This window comes from Platichthys flesus, chromosome 7 (assembly GCF_949316205.1).
Source record: "Platichthys flesus chromosome 7, fPlaFle2.1, whole genome shotgun sequence".
In the NCBI taxonomy this organism is placed as follows: Eukaryota; Metazoa; Chordata; class Actinopteri; order Pleuronectiformes; family Pleuronectidae; genus Platichthys; species Platichthys flesus.
This window is the reverse complement of record NC_084951.1, coordinates 9630238-9651777: the sequence shown is the minus strand read 5'-3', so window position 1 is coordinate 9651777 and position 21540 is coordinate 9630238. Positions and strand designations below refer to the sequence as shown.

Sequence of the window (21540 nt, the reverse complement as noted above, 5' to 3'; positions counted from 1 at the left end):
ACTAGAAAATACATCAAACCTAACAAGAGTTGATCAATAAAAGCAACACAACAAGGACTTAATCAAAAAAAAAACAATCACAAGAAGAATGCAAAAATATCAGAAAGCAAAGATTTTAAGTCACCAATGGAAATATTAGACAGCAGTTTTTGACAAATTGTGCTGTTTCCATCGTATAAAGAGTGCATAATACTCTTTCTTCTGATATCAACTTTAACATTTGTCACTGATTTACTAATCTGTTTTACGTTTTGCTGTGTACACAGTGTAAACATGATTGAATAAAGGTTTTGAAAGAATGAATGATGTATTCAGGCTAGTGGCGTTCCATTTTTGTTTGCTGCAGTCTGGACAATTTAGTTTCATATGAAGGAATGTGTGAAAATCTATTTTTAGTTCATGTTTTTTCATTTATAATAATAATTCTTGGCTTTGTTTAACATATGACTTGATATGACAGGATAAGTATTACAAAGCCTTCTCCATGCTTTGCTTCCTAATGTGTGTTTGATCCTGCATAAGTTAAGAACTAGTGTGTAACTCATGGTGAACTGAAACACTAAGAGGAAGCTTCACCTAATACAATGTGCCTCATAAAAACGTTTTCTTTGTTGATTGCAGTAGTATACCTACAGCGCCACACATTGGCCGAGTGTATAAGTCCTACATGTGTGTATTGTCCTTTACATGACTCTGACTACTCCTTTTATTTGATTTATGTTCTACTCCCTTTATTCACCGTTTTCATTTGAGTTTACCATATCATTATTTATTTTTTTATAATCCCAAAGATTTGCTGGTTTGTATTCTCCGTTTGAACTACCTCCCATTTCAATTCGTCACCATCTCTCCATCTACAAACGTAATAGTTCCACTTCTCCTATCTCATCATTCTTTAACAATCATGAATTAAGATAAATTAATTTGAATATCCCTATTATGTGATAATATCATTTACATATAGGATTACAGTGCAGATTAAAGTGTATTGGGGATTCAAACCACTGAGCTAACCTACCTTACATTATTTGCACTAGTTACAACTAACTGTTACAGGTAACTACTAATTACACATTATTGCATTATCAATCTAATAATTTGAAAAATGCTTCTAAAAATGTAATTATTTTTTTGATACTTCTGACACATTTTACTGATAATGCTTTCGCAGTTAATAAATATAGCTTTATACTCCTCACCTCTGTGAGCCGCTGCAGAAACATCCGGTCTCTGTCTTCTGGTTGTTTACTTGTGTGTCATAAACACTCACCCAGTGTCTTAAACCTCAAGACAGGGGAAACTCTGACACCTGCTGGACAGACAATGCAGTTTATCTTGTTAGGTTTTTGTGTGTGTGTGTGTGTGGGGGGGGGGGGGGGGGGTGTCTGACTAATAATGAAAGCATTAGTATGTCTGACTAATGATGAAAGCATTAGTATGTTTTATTGTCACTCTAACGTCTAATCCTGAATCCATTTGATCGACTTGTATTTATCCTGAATGCTGAACCATCTTGTGCTCAATACAGAATTTACCAAAACCACTGTAGTCACACAAGTCCATAAATTAAAGATCAGTAAATGCATCACTTAATATATAAATGACATGTAAATAAACATAGATATGAATACTTGAAATAAATATTTCCTGTAATGAAGAGAATTGTTGTGATTGCATCAATAGCTTTTTCCCCCTCACAGTCAGCACAGTGTTGCAACGATGCAAAGTGCTTTGAGATAATGGAAATTATGATTTTGTGCTGTACAAATAAAAATTGAATTGAATTTCAATGAATTTAGGGTTGATTCATTGATGGGTTCGATTTTTTAATGTGATTTGTTGAAGGCAAGAATAAAACAGAACCTCCTTTTAATGAAATTGACAAGAAAAGTCTGAGGAATGATCTGTTTTTTTTGGTGATAAAAAAAATAATTAAAATGAAAGGTGCTATGGTTAGTTGTATGGTGGATTATTTTTATTCTGCTGACTTTTCAACTCCTAGAGAAAAAGCTGAGTCTTCAGTGGCTCCTGTGAGATAACATTGACCATTTTAGTTTAGCTTTCCACACAGATCTGTATCTTTAACCTCTGCGCCTCCTGAGTCTCATTCTGCTGGTACCATGATGTCCTGGGCTGTTATACGCTTCATTAAAATACAGTCATTAGTTTAGATGAAACTTCACTGAGGGATTTACATAAAAAAAATCTTCCCAGTGAAATAATCTGTTTCCCGTCTGTTGGGAGAAAGAGATCAGCCTTGAGCACGGTTAGATTGTCAGACAGAGGTCTGGAAAAGAGGGATAGGTCAGGGTTAAGGGGTCAGACAGAGGTCTAGAAAAGAGGCACGGGTCAGGGCTAGTGGTCAGACAGAGGTGGGTCTGCCTTCTGTAAATCCCACATCTGAGCTGGCTGAATTAATTGAAATCAAACAGCCCTGCAGTAAAATCTATTCCTCAGTTTAGGTCCGGCAGGGATTTGAGTTCAGTTAAATTGCCTGCTCAGGAAAATCCATGGAATTAAATGAGAAATTGAGAAACAAGTCGATCTATATGTGTTTAAATATTAATGTACTCTGATTGAGTTTTTCTCTCTCAGTTTCATGGGCATTGGACACTGGAGATGCAGTTCAGAATTTAATTATTCAAGGACAATCTTCAGACAGTGCCCAATATACAGAAACATATCTATATTGCCATATATTGTACTTAATGGTGAACAGTATCTCAATTTAAAAAAGCTTTTCAAGGGCAAAACATCCTCAGGTAGTTTGTGACCCTGGCCGACCTGCGTGTCTCTCCACCAGTTTGTTTAAATCAGTGTTTTTTCTTTCCTTCTTTATGTGGAGCAAATTTTCCTTTCATTCTTTTTTACTTTCTCATTCTGCTCTTTTTTCACTCCTCCCCAATCAGACTTAGAAAGTACACCCGTTCTGTTGCCTCTTCGAGCCATATGGACACCTCACAGAAAACTATAATCAAATGTAGATTTAGCTAAGGGTGCATTTAAACTGCTTTACGGAGAACAGGGCGTTAATTGCTGCCTAATTACTTTCTCTGTATATTCATAGTGTGTTCTCCAAATGCTGAATCTCAATAAAACACCATCTGTCCACTCTTCTCAATGGGTCAGGACTCTTCTCCACTCTACCCCCAGATAATAAGCGCTTTCACATTTATCTGCAGTAGTAGACAGGGCGCAAAGTCAAAGTGACTGCAGCCAAATGGCCATTAATAATGCAGTGTAGTCTCTGTGGACTGGACCATGAAATAAAGGTAAACAAAGGAGGTTTTCACTTCCAACTCGATAATATAATTACATCAGCTTGCACTCCTCATTCATTAGTGTATAGATTAGGGAACATGATCTCCTGGGTGTAAATTGGCACTAAACATAAATACCAAAGTACAGTGTGTATGTACCTTAACAGAAAAGATCAGGGTGGCAGATTGTGTTTGTCAGGTGTTTAAAACCAAAGGCTTCTACGATCTGTGTGATCATGATCTTTCCTTAAGTTCAGGAGAGTAGAAGGTGAAAAAATCAGAAAATGCTCTTATTGACAATGAATATTTGTAACAAATTCGCTAATTTCAAGGACTTGGTAAACTTTCTTTGTCAAACTATTATTCCTCTTCATACCAAATTCTCTTCATTATTTCTGTCTTCTATCACGGCCCTGACCTCTATTTTATCTCCTAAAACCTATATGTTAAGCATTTTAAATAAGGCAGTCCCAAAACAAAAAAAGAGACAAAAAGAGGAAAAGAAACCATACTAAATTCCAACAAACATTTATTTGTGAATTCTATGACAAACAGGAGGCATTTATAATATTGTGTTTTGCAAGCTACATTGGTTGCAAAAAAGAAGAAAATCCCCCCAACCCGTTTAAAAATCTGCTTGGATCAAATGTTCTCATTGAACGTCTTCAACATTTCCTGCCATATTTCCTTGGTTTCTAAATGCACCTATGTACAGAGGAGGTGGTGTGTAAAATCAGAGAGCTACATACTTCCACAGCGACCTGCTGTTGATATTCAGCTTTTTCTCAACGAAACAAAAAGGACAGAGAGAGTACAAGCCTTTCCTCTCTTTTCAAGTGGTGATGCAAGGGGGGGACACATTTCCTTACTGTGCACTCGTTTTATTTAATAACTGTCATTGCATTCTCCTTTTACTAAAGAGTCAAGCATTTCAAAAAAAAAGGACAAGAGTACGTTATATAAAGCGAATATACAGGCTGTCTCTAGGTTATAGTTTATCTATAACATTATGAACAGTAAGGAATTCATGTACATACTGCCAGAATGTAACAATCATATGAACGGTAATGGAAACATGTTAAAGAGGCGGAAGAGGTTCATGTCACAGACACAAGGGAATAAAGAGACTCGTGGTTGCGACCTGTGAGAGCACATCTGTCATTGGCTGGTGATGCTGAGTGACCTGTTCGTCTGTCGGCTGCAGTGACTCTGTATCTGAGGGGGAGGAGCAAACGTGACACCTGGCAGGAAGGTGGAGAAGCCGGAAAGGCGGAGACAAGACTGATAAACGACATCACAGACGGAAAGAGTCGTATGCTGATTGCGCCATTTTAGATTCTAATAGAAAATGTGTCCAGGTTGCAGTAGGTCTGAGATCCAATAAAAATCCAACATTGTGGGAAAGTTTAAAAAAAACATTATTACTGTGTAAAGTCATAAATCCCAATGTTTTTATGGTCAAATTGGTTAAAAACACGGAACTTCATACTGTATTTTGTTTGTGTCCTCCATATAAGACAGTGGCAGTTTTTTTTCCCCCACAACCTGACATGTGCTGGAATCGTCTTTTGTTTCATATCTTCATATTCACATCATAACAACATAAGATTATGCTTGACTCAATATTAAAAAAGATTGACCAATGCGACATTGGTCAATTTCGAACCTATTTGGAGGTCTGGTCACACAGATGTGAAGCAAAACTAGTCTCTTAGGCAAACTGTACTTTTGAGATCCGATAGTGACTTGCGACACAGATTATCTGTCACAATGAGAATAATGGTAATAATAGTAATGTAAACACAATTCAGTCTGCACCTACTGCAAGACCACAAATGACGACAATCTTGTTTTAGTGAACCTGGTTGGCATTGTGTCGTCCAGAAGCGTAAAGGCACTAAAGTGACCTTCAAATTGACAGGACGAAAGGACAATGACACTGAAGCTCTGGTATTTACAGGCGACAGATGTGTTCAGGTGATTCATCATATTTACAATATACATGAGTCTGTGTTGTTCAATGACGCATCTCCGAGTATATTCATAAGTGGACGAGGTAGAACAGAATCTGGTTCACTTCATCTAGGTCAGTGAGGTGGGATCATCGGCAACTTAGAAAGCTTTACATTAAATCATTACATATAAAATATCAAATGTTTTTTGTCCTCAAACTGCGGACTATTAAAATATAAAAATTACATTATTTTATTTATTTAGAGTGAATGATGCCAATGTGTCTGAATGTAAAAAGTTTGAAAAGTATGATTAGTTTCAGATTTGTGCTTTTTTTTTTACAGGCGTGGCAAAGGTTTGATTTCAAAATCCTATTCTAAACTCATCAGACTTATTATTGACATCATGTTCAGATTTCAAAATAAAAGGAACAATTTTGAGCCCAAGAAGGTTGGTTTCATCATGATAGATTCTATAGTGTATTTAGCAATATTATTTTGTAGAATTGCAATATATCCAAATAGCAGAATTGTTGCCAAACCTAATATTAGTGTGTGATAAAGGTTCCTTTGTGGTCTCAGATGATTGAATCCGGTGTGTGGTGGCAGAATGTGGGACGACTGAGTCATCAGTGGACTGTGGTCACTGCAGACTGAACCTGAGCCAGACTGGAGTCAACTGAACTGTGGGTAAACATCTCAGGATCCGTTTAGAGTTTTTTCGGCAAAGATGTCAGGCAGCAGCTAAAGGGCCACATTGAAGGGAAAACTATTTTAGGTGTTTCTTAATTCTCCCTTACAAAGTTTCAAATAATGCGTTTGAACTATTTTGGGCAAATATAATAACATGTCGGCGAGGTGCTGAGTTTTCAGTGTCCTGCTAACGTGCAGCATGAACTGTAATTTGTGCGTGAACATAAAATAGCATTAGTGGCTCCTATTTCTCAATAGAGGCAAACTTCTTGGCTTGGGTTTCTATTTGACTGATTTTGCAGCTTTTCATTGTGCTGATATGTTCAAATGAAGATCGTTACACTGGACATTGAGCTGCTGTGGTCATGGATGAACTATACGGTTTGATACATCGTGCCAGACCTCTGGATACAGAACTTCACTGTATAACTGCATATTTAAAAGAACATTGATCCTGATGGAAAATCATTGTTACATTTTTTTTTCAAGTAGAGAAAACACACGTTGAGTTTGATGTAGCTGCCCAGCTGAGGGAACCAGCTAGCTTGTTAGCGATCTTAAGTATTCTTCAGATTAAATGAGTTGGATTTAAGATGAAACTCAAGACTAGAAACACAATTGTATCCTTGAAACAAACATCAATGGAATGATCTATTTTCAGCTTTTCCACACTTTCTATTGTTAACGTTAAATACGTAACATGTATTTAAAATCAACAGATGTGTTTTTTAATTGTGTGACACTACGACAAAGCGTTGACAGATGGCTATATCATGACAAGTAGAGCAGTAGATGTGGACGCAACTATATTAGCTGTGCTTTTTTTTGGGACAGTCGAAAACATTTCAACAAGGTTAAATTATTCCTGTGGTCTCAGGTTTCTTGGCTAAAAACTACCTGTTGTATAAATGTGGTCGGGAATGAGACAAAACTATTCATGTGGCAATCGGGCCAGTAGCTTCTGAAGCACAGACTGGTTTCCTACAGTTGGTTTTGTACCAGCCGTGAGGGCTGGACTGGAGGCAGACAGCAGTGTTTAGACTGTGGCTTTTCCTCACTGTGTTATTTTAGATACATGCACTGTTACGGTAATGCCCTATTTCAAATTGCTGAGTCATCAAACTGTGCGCAGAGACAGAGACACCCGACTGCTGCTCCGACGCAAACCATGGAGGAGACACATTGAAATAGACGAGGGGATCGATTGGTGGATGCCTTGTTAAAGGCAGCGTCCCACAGCAGACTTTACACTAAGTAGCACCATGAGAACTCAATAGAAACAACAGGCTAGTAATCCATAAAAACATCCATATAAAAAAACAAAAACAAACAAAAATAATTTAGCTTCCAGAAATACAATAATCCTTGGTATAAAACGAAAACCTCTTATACCCTTCTATACCTGTAAACCATTTTGTCCTTCCTCCACTGTGGTACAGTACTTTGCTGTAGTTATGTTCACAAAAACAATCTTACCCATTTAAAGAAAAAAGGCCTGCTGGTTTTCTTTTTCATATGGAGTCCAGTTTTGGTGTGAGCTGACTAACAGGCAGTCTGACAGGCACTTTGATTATTGGTGGATTGATTAGAAAGAGAATGGTATCGCAAACAAACAGATGGGAGAAAAAAAACATTATAAAAATCCTCTTAGTTTACAGTACTTGTAGTTTTTGTACATAAATAATAAGTGTGCAGATATCCAACTGACTTACGGAGACACAATTTTAATTTAGTTAAACAACATGTTTCACTAAAGTTTGAAAAATCAATAAGTAAATTAAGAATTTAGTAAAATGATTACTTAATAACTGTCAGTGGGACATTCAGAGCTCGAAGCATCTTTTCATGTTGTTACAGCTCTACATTAATCATACTGGAGCTTCACCATCTGTGTAGCACTGAAAAACAATGACAGTTGTATTCCAGAGAGGAGAGAAAGGAGGAACTAAAAGACTTGTAGGAATGACGTAGTGGTACAAGAGGAAGCTGAGAACGGAACGGGCAAACACAACATACAGAACTGAGGAAATGTGAATGTTCTCTGTAATAAAAGGAATGCATTGACTTATATCTCCTGTCTGCTTGATGCAGTTTGAACACACTGAGAATCTGTGTTTGCTTCCTAAAGATCACATCTGATCCTATCGAGCACAGAGGATAGAGCTGTATTGATGAAGCAGGTCAGTATCATCATTTCTTTATCATTATGTGACACAGATTCCAAAAGTCACAATTGCATGATTCAGTGAAGACACACATGATTTTCTCAACTTTTTTTCTACAGAACAGAGATGAATGGAGTACATTTGCTGTGTTGGTCTGGGTTCTGCTAGCATGTAGAAAAACTGGTACAAGAAGAGGAGAAAAAAATGCAGATTGGCATGGAATGGTCCCCAATCAGTGCTGCAGGACTGTACACCACGTCAGTCTTTATCAGATGGTGGGGGAACGTTGACATCCGTGGAGAAATATCTCAAAAATATGAAACAGACAGGCACTTTTTCCACCTGCTGCACCTACAGACTCTGGAGGGTAAAACAAGGTTCGAGACGTGGCTACAATGCCACAACGTGTCCCCGTGTTTGCTGCCGACGTCCTTTTGGGAACTTAGTGGAGTGTTGCAACTAAACGAGCCAGGAGGGATTTCAGATGTTGCTACTTAACAACAATAGTAGGAGGTCCAGTCCGAGATGAGTTTCATGGTCTCATTAGAAGCTGACCCTTCCGAACATCCTTCAATGGAGTCCAACCGTGGTCACGCTGGGATACTCACTCCAACGGCGCTGCAGAGTTTTTCCTTTTTGCGAGTTGACGAGAGACGCTGCTCTGCAAACTGAATCAGATGTATCCTCAGGGCCCGTCGTAGAAGACACTCGCAGGGATGTTATTGTGCTGAACAATCTAAGTGGTACAACTGTGTTTCCCGAGCACGGCAGGCGGGCATGTGACGAGGTTGCAGATTTGCTAACGGGACGTTAAATGTTTTTTCAGCTCTGATCAATGTCTCCTCTTCTGTTTTTTAGTTCCCACAGCAACACACTGGGACTGCATCCTATCTCTCTGCTCTAACATGGTGCCATCATTGTGGAGGAGTGGTGGTGAGTGTAGGTCCAGTCCTGACATCGTAGTTTAACTGGTTAGACTCATCAGTTGAGATCAGATTTTTTTTTTATTAAGTGTGTTAAGATGATGAGTGTGTCTAGTTTTGTGTCTTGCTGGTATTTTTGTGTTGTTCCGAACTGTTGGTTTCAGTCCTTGTTATCCTACTTCAATGTTACCTAGGTTTGTGTACGTGAACGTGTGTGTGTGTGTGTGTGTGGCAGTGTCTTTGTGGGGCAGTCTGTGCAAGCTGTGTATGTTGTGTCTGGCAGTGCGCCTGTGTGGCAGGTTGTAGGTGTGTATGTACATTTGGTGAAGGTTGTGTTTTTATGGCAGTGGTGTTCAGTGTTTGTGAAGAAACAGTATTGCCTGTGTGTGTGTGTGTTTGTGGTTGCGTGTCTTCCTGTGTGTTGCGTGTCTTTGCATGTGGCAGTAGAAGTGGCGTCAGTCGCTGCAGGCGTCCTTCTTCTCCTCCGTTGCCGCCAGAGACTCTAGTGAGCGGTGCTTGCACTGCCCCAGCGAATGGCGAGCTGCTGTTCTGGATGGTCGGGCAAGGCAGGATGACTGGGCGGCGCATTCACAGGGTGCATCCTGGGAAAGAAAGGGTGTTGTTCAACTAGGCGTGGAGAATATTTATAATGTGTTTGAAGCTTTCTTTAAGTGACACACATGCAAACATGAATAGCATTAGTGTGATGACTAACAAGGTTCAGACAAGTTGAAACCAGAAACTGGTTTCACCAGTTACATCATACAATTATGCTGATGATAGCTTTCCAGTCCAGTTTCTCATTGGATTCAATATTTTTCAGATGTTTGATATGGAATTAGAACACTGGGGTTAAATATATAAGCAGGTGTAATAATAATACTAATTTAATTAGCTGAGACTTTCGGGTTAAACGGCAGACCAGTGTAGCTTCTCTGTGCAGGTTTGTTTTGTACAGGAACACATGAAGGAATTTATTTTGTCTCACTACACGGTAACCACAGTCTACCTGCAGCCAGGTGTGTTACCTCCATAATAACTGGGTTGTTCTATAAATCTGTGAATGTTGGTAGAAATATGGTAATATATGTGATTTGTCCACTCTTTGCAGGTTTCAAGTAGTCTTTACTCTGCAGCTTTAAACTGTGTAATCCATCACAGTGAACACTGAATCTGTACTTATCTGTAATTGCATTAAATTATTGTGAGAAGTTAATGCAGTGCAAACTATTTAAATTGATCTTCACACAGTGTCACAGTGATGGATTTGTTCATTTAATTAATGCAAGTTTTTGCTTAGTATTGTTCAAATAGTTCAGAAACGGAATGTTGCATGAAAATTTGCAAATGTTTAAAGTTTGAAAAGTTTAAACTAGCAAGGATCTTACCTCCGTCCCTACTCCTGCAGCTCCGGCGTTGCTCATTGGTTCCTTCCCTCCTCCTAAGATATTGACCATCTCTTCCCCGACCGTTTGTCTCATAAACCTCTTATTAACAATCCTGGTGACACTGTCGTTAGCGAGACCTCCGACCACAGCTGACATGCACTCTGGCTTGGGCTCATCCATGGTGACAAAACCCCCCAGGACACTCAGACCTCTGAGTCCGCCCGGGGATTCTTTTTGCGCTCTCTCCACGGGCAGGAGGACTCCTCCCTGGTCTTGGCTGCTGCAGACACTCCTGAAGAACTCCTGGACCAGGCCACTGTACCGCTGAGTGCTGGGTTCAGATCCACAGGCCACCGCTGCAGAGGGTTTTCCTGCGGCAGGAGATGGTCGTGCTGGACTGGCACACTGGCTGCTGCCTAATGGTAAACAGGGATCAGAAATGGGCTATTATTATGTTCAGAATTAATTGTGATTGTCAGAGTTTCTGCTCGTCTCATTCGCTCTTCACACAAACTGAGGATCACATTTATTAAGATATTACTCGTCTGCGTTGGATCATGAATCCAGATCATTCACTGTAACCCTGACGTCCTGGCTGTGCGTGCAGATGAACTGCATGCACATAAAATGTTTTCAATGTTTTTCAACACGTGTCCCAAGAACTCTAGAGTGAATTAAACAAACACAATGTAGACTTCATGAACTGTAAGTGTTATAATAACTTAGGAAACACAATATTTGTTGAATGCAACCACAGGGAAAGTATTTACTGAATCTACCAACATGCACTAGATTAGGTCTGTTAGAGTTTTTTAATGTAGATTTGTATACATTTTGGATTTATTGCCCAGCCCTACTGACTGTTAACAAGGGTCAGATCAGTATCTTACCTCCGTCACCCCTCCACAGCGACTCTGTGCTTCCAGAGTGTTCCACCACGCTGAAGAGGCTGGAGAGGCCATCGGTGAGGCCGTTGAGGACGGGGCTGTCCCTGGTGGTGGTGGAGCGAGCCCAGGCTGAGCGTCCGCCTCCGCCGCCGCCGCCTGCGCATCCGCCTACGCCTACGTTTCCGCCTCCACTCATGGGTCTCTGCTGGAGGCTCCACAGGCTGCGGTCCCTGGAGGAAGTCACTTCCAGCCTGGAAGTGGAGCCTAAAACACAAAAAGTTGGACACCTCACTATTAATTTAAAATAAAGATGGTCCACAGTGAGAATCAATGAAGAAACGTAACAGAGTCATCATTCCTGATAAAAAAAAACATCTAATTACCAGAGGAGACTCTGCGTTGGAGTTTGGGTGATCCATACTTGGGCGAACAGCACGGCCTGTCGATGCGGCTGTGAACTTTATCTAGAGATGTTGATATCTGCCGGGTTCTGGCTGACACCAACGAGGATGTGGCCGTTGACGAGGGCCGAGGGGACCAGGCTTTAGTGTGGAAGCTCGCCCCCCTGCTGCTTGGAAGGATGTCGGTTTGAAGCCCAATACTAACGTACTGGGCAGAGGTCTGCGTGGACCTGGTGGAGATGCCGGCCGTCTGCTGGAGAGAGGGATGTGAAGTTTAGTGCTTCAGGGGGGAGACAATTCTGAATGATTTCACTGGAACCAGTTTGTAGTCGAGAGTAGTCACTTAATTCTAGTTCAATGAAAAAGGTTTCAGGAATTTGGATTGAAAAATAGACTTATTTGACAGGAGGAACAATTAAAATAAGATGTATTAAGATTTCATTATTATTACACACCATCTGTCCTATTGCCAAAAACATCAAAAAAGCTAGATTATCAACAGTTGTGGAGGTGGAATCGCACCTGACTTCCGGGTTCCTTGCTGGATTTCCTCTCCAGAGACGTGGAGCGTATGGCCTGTCGGACACAGTTGGTCATCTCCTTCATGTCATCACTCAAATTGGCTGAAATCTCCCCAATTTCCAGGCCATGGAACGCTGAAGAGGACGTGATCCCATCGACCACACTGTGACCAGAGCTGCCGATGCCGTTGTTGATGACGCTGGGGATCGACCCGGTGACGCAGCCGCTCCTGCTCTCCAGCAGCTCCCTGTGCTGCTTGGACAGCGAGCTCAGCCACTGCTCGTACGAGGATGAAAAGCAGGAGGATGAAGGCTGCTGTTGCTGAACCTCAAGGGTTTCCCCATTCCAGCCCCTGGGCTGAAGGGACGAGCTGCCATTCTGCGCCCGCTGAAGCTCCTGGTTATTCCTCCGCTGCTCTATGCGTCGCACGGCAGGAGGGCTGTAGTAGATCCGGATGCCGGTGCGGTCTGGAGCAGTGTAGCTCCTCTGGACGCACTCCAGATCCAGCTCTGATCCCACCAGACTGCTGCAGGAGCCGCTGGGACCATCCCAGGTTTTACAGGTGTCCCCGACTTCTGGAGTCTAAGATGTGAGAAAACAAGATAGAATAAAACAAAAATTATTACCATCTTCTTTAACATTGTCTCACTAGTTTCTCACCAGTAAATTACATTTTACAGTAAGAAGATGACAATTAATAAGTATACAAATAAACATCACATACATTTTAAACCAGTAAATGTAAAACAATGTTTGGCGTTTTAACCTCATTGGTCAAGTAGGTCCAGTTCTTCCTGGGAAGGTCAACTAGCTCTGGGCCAATCAAAAGATGGGGGACATTAAACTGGGTTTTCTCTTCTCGGTTGACCTCTTGTCTGTCCAGCTCAGATGTGGATTTAGTCCTTTAAACCACAATGAGAGGATCAATGAGAAAACATGTTGCCAAAGAATGAAATAAACACTTTGAAAAATAAAAAACAGTAACTTTAAGTATTAGTTTCAAATTAAGTACACATAAGAGGATGCTTTTTAACTCTTACCTTGGTGATACTGCTCCGTTAGCCACGACCAGGTCTGCAGAGGAGTCACCACCTGATGGCTTTGACTGTGGCGGCAGAAGAAGGACCAGATTGTCAGATAAAACCAAATCACTGATATTAGCATTTATATGAGCTGCTTCATCTGCACAAACAGCTCCTGTAGCATTCTTCATTTCTACCATTTCCACACCACATTCCTGTCTGTGCATCCATTTCCTCTGGAGCGTTTCTCTGACAGGAGGAAGTGGAGAGTCTCTGATTTATCTGTGGCGCACACACACACACAGATGGTGATGCTGAGACGGTGTGTTTCACACTTGAGGGCTGATCTCACACACTGAGCCATAGAAAAAAAACTGAATGAGAGAGATGAGAAGGAGGGAAAAGGCCAGAACTCTGTAGATAATGTGTTCAGTTGAGCACAAACCCTTTCATTTTCACCTGCAACTCACTAAAACCTACAAATGGCTGCCTGGATGGGAAACGTTTGTCCATGTCTTCTATCAACGACCTTTTATATTGGTCATAAACATTTATGAAACTTAAATTTTGAATTATGTATTTCTGAATTTAATGACAAAATTTACATCCTATTGTTAATGGGAATTAAACGCATTGCCCTGCTATCATAATTACTAAAACCCATATTATTCTGTTTGATTAAAAAAAATCTTCACTTGGACTTTTTAAACAATATTTAGAAGCAGATTCTTGTGTTTTGTTCAGATAAATTTTATTAATTCTGATTAAAAACCCTGTTATTTTTTTTATTCGGAAAAAATAAATTCATCCTATCAAATCTATATTTTACTGCTTAAAAGACAATGGCCAGTTTATTAGGTACACCTCTACAATCTGTTTCGTTCAATACAGCAGTTCTGCCATGGAATCAACCCTTTACAATGATAATAATATTATTTGTTGACATTAACAAAACTGTGAGAATTAAATTATATATGCCTGCCTTTTATTTATAGACAGTGGGGTGGGGTCAAATTGTCTGAGATCACTTTTTTAATTGAAACAGAAAGTTGTTTTGGCCCCCACTGTACGTGTGGCTGGCACAATGTTATAACTTATCTGAATATACTGAATTACGCTACAACACCATAAATACATATTTTTTTACCATCTCTAAAACAGTGTCAATCAACTTTATGGCAAAACTGTTATATTATACTGCATGACATTGTACAGGCGTTATGCTATGATTTATTATCATAGCATGATAGGTTTGGTTAACCAACCCAGAAAATCCCATTGCTACTTGATTCTACTGAATAACCTTGACTGGCCTGGAGAGGGCACTATAATCAAACTTTACAGGAAGGGTTTAAGGCCTCACAGTTTAATTTATTGTAAGTAGAGAAGTTACAAGACAGGATTTATTGGATGCAGAGAATGACACAGACACACTGACAGAGACAAGACTGAATAAAAATATAACAAGCTTCACTCTCCTGCCAAGTTCCTGCTACAGGACTTCTGGGAAGAAGTGAGATGGGATCGCACTCGACAGACAGAGCAGGGAGACGCAGGAGAAAGAAAGGAGGGATTGGAAAAAAAGGGACAGCAGACACCTTGAGACTGAAAACCTCAAAGGAAGCAGCCGCAGACGTCAGAGGAGACTCACTGACCCACCAGCTGTGTGTCTGGGTCTTCGTTTCATTGTGTGTGTTTATGGAAACCATCCTAACTAATGAGCACTTTAAACACTGATGCAATCCCACTACATCCCTCCTCCCTGACATGCTGCAGCAGCTCGGCGGTGACAGTCAGCAGTGTGTAATCAGCAGTTCAGACTGACCATGTTTTCCTGGTGAGCTCAGCGTTACACTATAACATTGGGACCACGGAGAGGAAACAAGCGGAGGGACGGCTTCTCCTCACCTACACATTACAGCATTACCGTCTGTGTGGTTACTGGTTGAGCATCAACCAAAGTAACCCAAGATTAAAAGACAGGAGCTGGTTCACGTGAACCATTGGGTCTCTTTCCAGTGTTGACTCAGTGAAGTCTCGACTACACAAAAAATGTGCAGCCATATAAAACCCCCAAACTAAACATGGTTGATTGATTTAGTGTCATGAAAGGGTAAGTTGTTTCTATTCTAGAGCTGCAATTCTGCTAAACAACCTTCCAGTGTATAAAAAAGATGTAGAAAAGGGGATGTGATACTTTGTCTAAGCTAGAAAAAGACTAAAAACAGAACTGCTTCTTGTATCTGGTCATTTATTTCCTCACAGTGGACGAAGCCTGCAGTGCCAGTTGTTAACATCCCCTTCTTACATTTTTTTTACCTAATTGTTTAATCTTTATAGTAGATTATGGTATTTTTTATTTGATTATATAATTGAATTGATAATTGATTTGACTGAGGTCTGTTACTCTTGTGGTGTGTAACAGCAGAAATACATTCCTGTTACAAGGTGATCTACCAGTAAATATGCATATATACAGTATTTGGGCTTCACTGGATGATGCTGATTTATGTTGCGGTAAAAACTGGTGTTCGTTGTCACCCTGAAACAAATGAATGATGCACTGCTGATGTCAGTCTGAACTCATAATGAAAAAGCTATGAATCTCCAACCGTGAGTTTTTTTTTTACTTTTTAGTACATTTTAGAGAAACCCGTGAAATTATCAGGTGAGACTAAATCTGCTTGTACAAGTGAACAATGAAATGCTGACTGATCCACTGATTCGATAGAGCTCCTCATCTCATACATAGACACTCATCCTCTCAGGTTCCATCACACACACACACACACACACACAGGTTCATACACACACAAACGCACTCGTACCTTCCCCTGCTGAGCAGTGGCCTCTCTCAGTCTCTGCTCCCACTGAGCTCTCTCCTGACTGAACCTCTCCAGCAGCTCCAGCTTCTCTCTGCCCCAGTTCCTCTCTCCGATCTGATGCTGATTGGTCCACAGTAGGGAGAGATGAGAGGAGGAGGAGGAGGAGGTCAAAACCAGAGGAAGAAGACAAAAAGATGGATGCAGATGCACACCACAAATAATTTTGTTAAAATAATCAAAAACTTGTGATTTAACAAACATACTAACACAAAATAATAGGCTGCATTATAACTTGAAATTGAGCAAATTAATAAACCAAGTTGTTGAAGAGTTAGTAGACTGTAGAATAAATATCCATATTCCCACTGCTGCATACAAAAAGTCACTGCTTTTGCCAACTGGCTGCACATCCACAGTATTTACCTGTTTAGTTAGATCCATCACAGCTGCATAGGACTCAGCCAGCAAGTGCTGGTGATCTTCACGCTCCCTCTTCAGTGCCACCTTCAGGTCTGGAGGATCCATTGAGTCGGTGCAGGACAAGACGGCGGCAGCTTTACCTGATTTGGTCTCGAGCTAGAAGGGGGACGACAGAGAGATCATGGTCATTATCTACATTACTGTTATTACTGCACACTGACACAAAATCACAAGTTTGTTTCCAATGTTTTGATAACAGACTCATCTTCAGCAGTTATTAAAAAAAAGGACTGTAAAAATGTTGTCAGAAACACAGATGTCTCGTCATCCTTCATGCCATCTCTGTGGCAGCACATTAACTATTCTTCCAAACAACATTTTTAAATGAATCGCAATTTATTCCTTTCACAACATAATTTCAGTGATTTAACAGATAACTGATCTACTTCATATAATATAAAAATGTTTTGATGTTTATTAAGTGTTTGTCATTGTCTGCTCATAAAGTAGAGTTTCAAACCACAATCTTTACTCAGGAGCAAAGATCCGTCATTTAATGTAAAGGTTGAAGCTATAATGTGACAATTTATCGTGATAATTTGCTCATTTGAACACACGGATTGGAAGTCAAAGGATCTTTGCTTCATCTCAAGGATGATTTCAAGGGGAGTGTGATTTCTGAGGCTGCTGAGGCTGACGATGTACTAATTTAATATCTTCACATATGGACCAGCTTACATTTAAACATACAAGTGTGTATAAAAGCAAGGTCTCAACCTAGATGAAATCATTATGATGGCTCACTGAGGCTCATTGAATATACTCTTTGTAAATATGACACACAGCTCAGAGTCCTTTTTCTCCAGATCTCTCTCGCTCTCTTTATTATGTCCTCATTTGTCTCATTGTCATTTTGTCTTCGCTGCACTGTATTATAACATGTATCACTTTTTAATCTCTATTCCTCTCAGGGGATCCTTCCTTTCCTATCTCTCCGCCCATCCTTCACTCTCTCTGCAGCGTTCTCACCCTCTGTTTCAGGCTCCCTCGCCCCTTTTCTCACTCTCCATAAATCTGGCCTCTTGTCACAAAGCTTCTAGGTGGGATTGCTTGAAATTTTTATGAGCAGCTCTGCTTTCACTTTTCCCCTGTCTGCAACTCATAGTTCACACACAGCCGGCACTGCGGGACCATCAATTTGACAAACAAGCGCACACATGCATATACACACACCACGCCCCAGAACCATCAATCCTCTGTCTGCCTCTCTCAGTCTGGCTCTGTGGCACTGAAATCACTAGGCACTAATGGACCTCTGGCAGCCAATCACAGCCCAACAAACACACACTTAGCCCGGATTCCGTCTCCTATGGCAACAGAGTGTTTCTGGTTATTGATAAACGTGGCTTAATGAGCCCCACGTTTTAACGAGGTTTACCGCCGAGACGTTAAGAGGGAGAGGATTTTATTGGATGAGCAGTGTTTATTGGTGGATGAGAGACGTCTGGTTCACGACTCTCTACTCGCCATTTTCCAAGTTCAATTACGTCTACCTAGTTATGCTGGAATCATCCCATCAGGAGACTTCAGGTCCTGCTTAGTAAATAATCTATTTAATGAAAAACATACAACACATAAATGAAAAAAACTAACAAAGGACATATTGAATATTGAGTTGCACCTTCATTTGAGTTACATGGTGACGTCTCAGTTGCCTGTTAATATTCATCCTGCCTTCACAGGCGGTGTAGATTCAACAAATGCGATGAACGAGCCTCCAGCTGCTCGCTCTGTGTCATCACAGAGACAGCATTGTGTTCGTAACATGCCTGACACTCGTGTTGTGTGACTGATTAGAGGGGGGGGAGCCAGGGCTGTCCTGCATACTTTCAGGGATCTGGATATTGTTTCTACTTCAGTGACCTTATTTGTTTATCAGCCTGAACAGCGGAGATAATTTCCTGTCGAGCTGTTTGACAGGTAGGACACTGTTTGAAATGAAGCTGACCTGTTCAGCAAAGCAGCAGCTGGAGGCTTCGCTGGCCAGGAACGCTTTGGAACTGATGGGGTTGGCTGGTTAGGTAATGTCTACGCACTCGCTCGCACACACAAATACCACAAGGGTAAACTGATGGCACACTATACAGTGTGCGTTGTTGGCAGAGGAGAGATTGGTTCCAGCTGTGGCATCTAGGCCAGGGTAACACACACACACACACACACACACACACACACACACACACACACACACACACACACACACACACACACACACACACACACACACACACACACACACACACACACACACACACACACACACACACACACACACACACACACACACACACACTCACACTCACACTCACACAGAATTAAAGAGAATAACAGAATCTAAGTGTTGCAGCGATGTGTGTTTCAGTTTGAGGAAATTAGTAAAGAAGTGTAACACACTCAAATGAAATAAAACATAAATCTAACACTTGTTCATGTTGGTCGTCCAGTGTGCTGACACAGCTCAACATTATGAATTGGCTTCGGCTGAAGTGAATCACAGCTGGGCGATTCAATCTTTAATTACAATGGTTTGACCGTGAATTTATTCTCATAGAAACTTGCAAGCAAGTCACATTTAGGAGAAGGAGGGTGTCTTATGTTGTAATGCTGCTCTCATCTCCTATTGGCTGGGGAGCAAAATGCCAAACCAAACAGAAGACAAATGATCTCGCATCAAACCATGAGGGCTGAATCTATCTTCACATGATGAATAATGGCTCCATCAGGGTGGGTTTGAGTGTTTGTGTAGTCTTGTGTTTGGGTTAATTGCATTTCTATTGTTATTCTTTGTTGTATTATAACCACATGTTGGTGCTGCAAAGCATTGTGGTCCATTTTCTGGTATTGCTGAGGCATCGTTGTCGAACAATATATGATTGTTGAGCTGGTTTTGATCTTTGAGTGTGAATTGTTCTTATTACTATGGTTTGTACTGAGTTGGTGTGAGGCTTATGGTCTTTGTATTCTAGTTGCATTTTATTCATGTGGTTTTACAGGTTGACATGCATAACATAGACAAAAAAGAATGGTAACTACAAACTGTGTAAAAGCTGCTTGTAATATTTATCTTGAGGCGAAATTTGAGACCTTTTCATTTCTTAATATATCCATATGCTCCTAAGAACAATGTTCATCAGTAGACTTTTTAGACTTTACGGGAAAGGTAACATCACACCTTAAGGTAACATCACATAAAATACATTTTTGATATGCATTTGTCATATGATGCTAGATAAAGGAGGATTATAAGATCGTAGACATGAGATAGGAACACATGCACAAAAATATTTAATTCCCAGATTTTACCAGGCCTCTGTCTCCTGCCTTTTCTGTCTCTTTCTTTCATATCTCAATTACCAGGCGGTAAGAAACGGGCTGCATTTTATCTCAGAGGGCCATTAATTAGCACTTTGCTGCTGTTATGAGAGAGACAACGAGACGATGAGGGAGGAGAAGAGGAGAGAGCATTTAAACCATTACTCAGCGCCTGTAGACAAGACAGAAGGACAGACAGACAGAGGAGGAAATGCTTGGATGTACGGATAACCCACTTGACAGATTGAGATGAACAAATTGAACCCAATGGATTTCATAATTTTTTTTAAAAGCACTTCAGAGCAACTTCTCCTTCAGTCTGCTGCCCACAAGGTGAATTAACTGTCCAATTACATGAAAGCGCAATTCCAGTAGATTCATTTCTTTTAAAACTAATGTTTGTGCATAGGGCTGTCTTGCAAACGTGATGTGACCAACATCGCGTTTCACAAGTACAAGCACCAAGTCAGTTCAAGGAAAGAAAGAACACCTGTCACCACATGCATTGTTATAGTGATTGACAGAGAGCGAACAAAATCATTGGTAAAGTGTGTTTAACAAAATAATAACCTGTATTAATATGTTTCAGGCAATAAAGGTTGTTAGGTTAAATTACATTTTGTAAAATTGGCCTGTTGGCCATGGGTCTGCCAACCCCATCTCGTGAAAAACCTTCACTCTGCAGAAACAGCAGGAAAACGGCTTCATCAGTCAGCTGCAAATCTTCCATTTCCCTACCTGTGTGATGAGACTCTGCAGTTCTGTCCTCTCTACTTCCCATGATGCCTTGGCCTTTGCGAACTGCTGGGTGAGTTCCTGGGAGCCTTGCATCTCCTGTCGCAGCTCACCACTCAGATCCTGCATCGCCACCCTCAGGTCTGCCAAAGTACTGCTCACGGCACTCGACTACAGGTAAACAACAGGAAATGCATGTGAGAGTTTGAGGATGTTTGAGGATGTGTGTGTGTGTGTGTGTGTGTGTGTCTGTGTGTGTGTATCCCTCTGCCTACCTTGATAGTTGGGCTGAGAGGCTGTTCGTCAGCAGCAGATCGTTTTTCAGTCTGGTGGGCGGGGCTTGTGAGGTTGTCCTCCTCCAACAGCAGGTAGAGATCCTTCAGGCTGTTCATCTACAGAACCAAGATATAACAGTGTTATACAATACTATCCAGTTTGCAACTCTATGGTATTGTCATAGGACATATTAATTTTATTTTTATATTTGTATGGAAAACAATTGCTTAATACATGATGTACATTTTTCCCATTTACCTTAAAATTAAATCACTTCTACCAGAGACTTGTGTGTTGATTGGGAATTGTTACTTAAACCATAAGGACATATGACCATTTGTCAACTACACAGAAGTAAAGCCAGATGCCACTGTCCATCCACTCATACCTCCAAGATGTCTTTCCATTCTGTGTCCTTCTTGCAGCCAAGTCGCCACTGTTTGAGGAAGCAGCGTAGTTTGAGGCTGAGAAGTAGGAGGGCCTGTTTGAGGTGCTGAGACTCCTGGACCAGAAGAGTCCTCTCCTGGCTCCATAACTTCTGCTGCAGCCGAGCCTGGAGACCCAAACTCTGCAGCTGGAAGTCCCGACGGAGCAGAGCCTTCTGGTGCTCCTCCTGCAGCTGAAAGGGGGAGAAACGAACCATCAGTGAGTTGCAGTCGAGTGAAATGCTGATTGTCTCAATTCCCATTGCAGACAAAA

General features: G+C 40.9%; 1 protein-coding gene across 3 annotated transcripts in view; it reads right to left on the bottom strand.

Moving 5' to 3' along the window:
• Window positions 1-3772: 3772 nt before the first annotated feature.
• Window positions 3773-21540, bottom strand: part of mtcl2 (microtubule crosslinking factor 2) — an 84762-nt gene continuing 66994 nt past the window's right edge. For 2 of the 3 annotated variants that reach the window (XM_062392181.1, XM_062392183.1), the window contains exons 13-24: window positions 21230-21460; window positions 20841-20957; window positions 20569-20736; window positions 16462-16614; window positions 16042-16158; window positions 13232-13296; window positions 12958-13093; window positions 12192-12773; window positions 11652-11922; window positions 11272-11532; window positions 10382-10797; window positions 3773-9595 (exon numbers count right to left, since the gene is read on the bottom strand). In XM_062392181.1, the coding sequence (XP_062248165.1) occupies window positions 9449-9595; window positions 10382-10797; window positions 11272-11532; window positions 11652-11922; window positions 12192-12773; window positions 12958-13093; window positions 13232-13296; window positions 16042-16158; window positions 16462-16614; window positions 20569-20736; window positions 20841-20957; window positions 21230-21460 (2664 nt within the window). In that variant the 3' untranslated portion in view covers window positions 3773-9448. The remainder of the gene's footprint in view (window positions 9596-10381; window positions 10798-11271; window positions 11533-11651; window positions 11923-12191; window positions 12774-12957; window positions 13094-13231; window positions 13297-16041; window positions 16159-16461; window positions 16615-20568; window positions 20737-20840; window positions 20958-21229; window positions 21461-21540) is intronic. The other variant, XM_062392182.1, reaches the window with a different exon arrangement.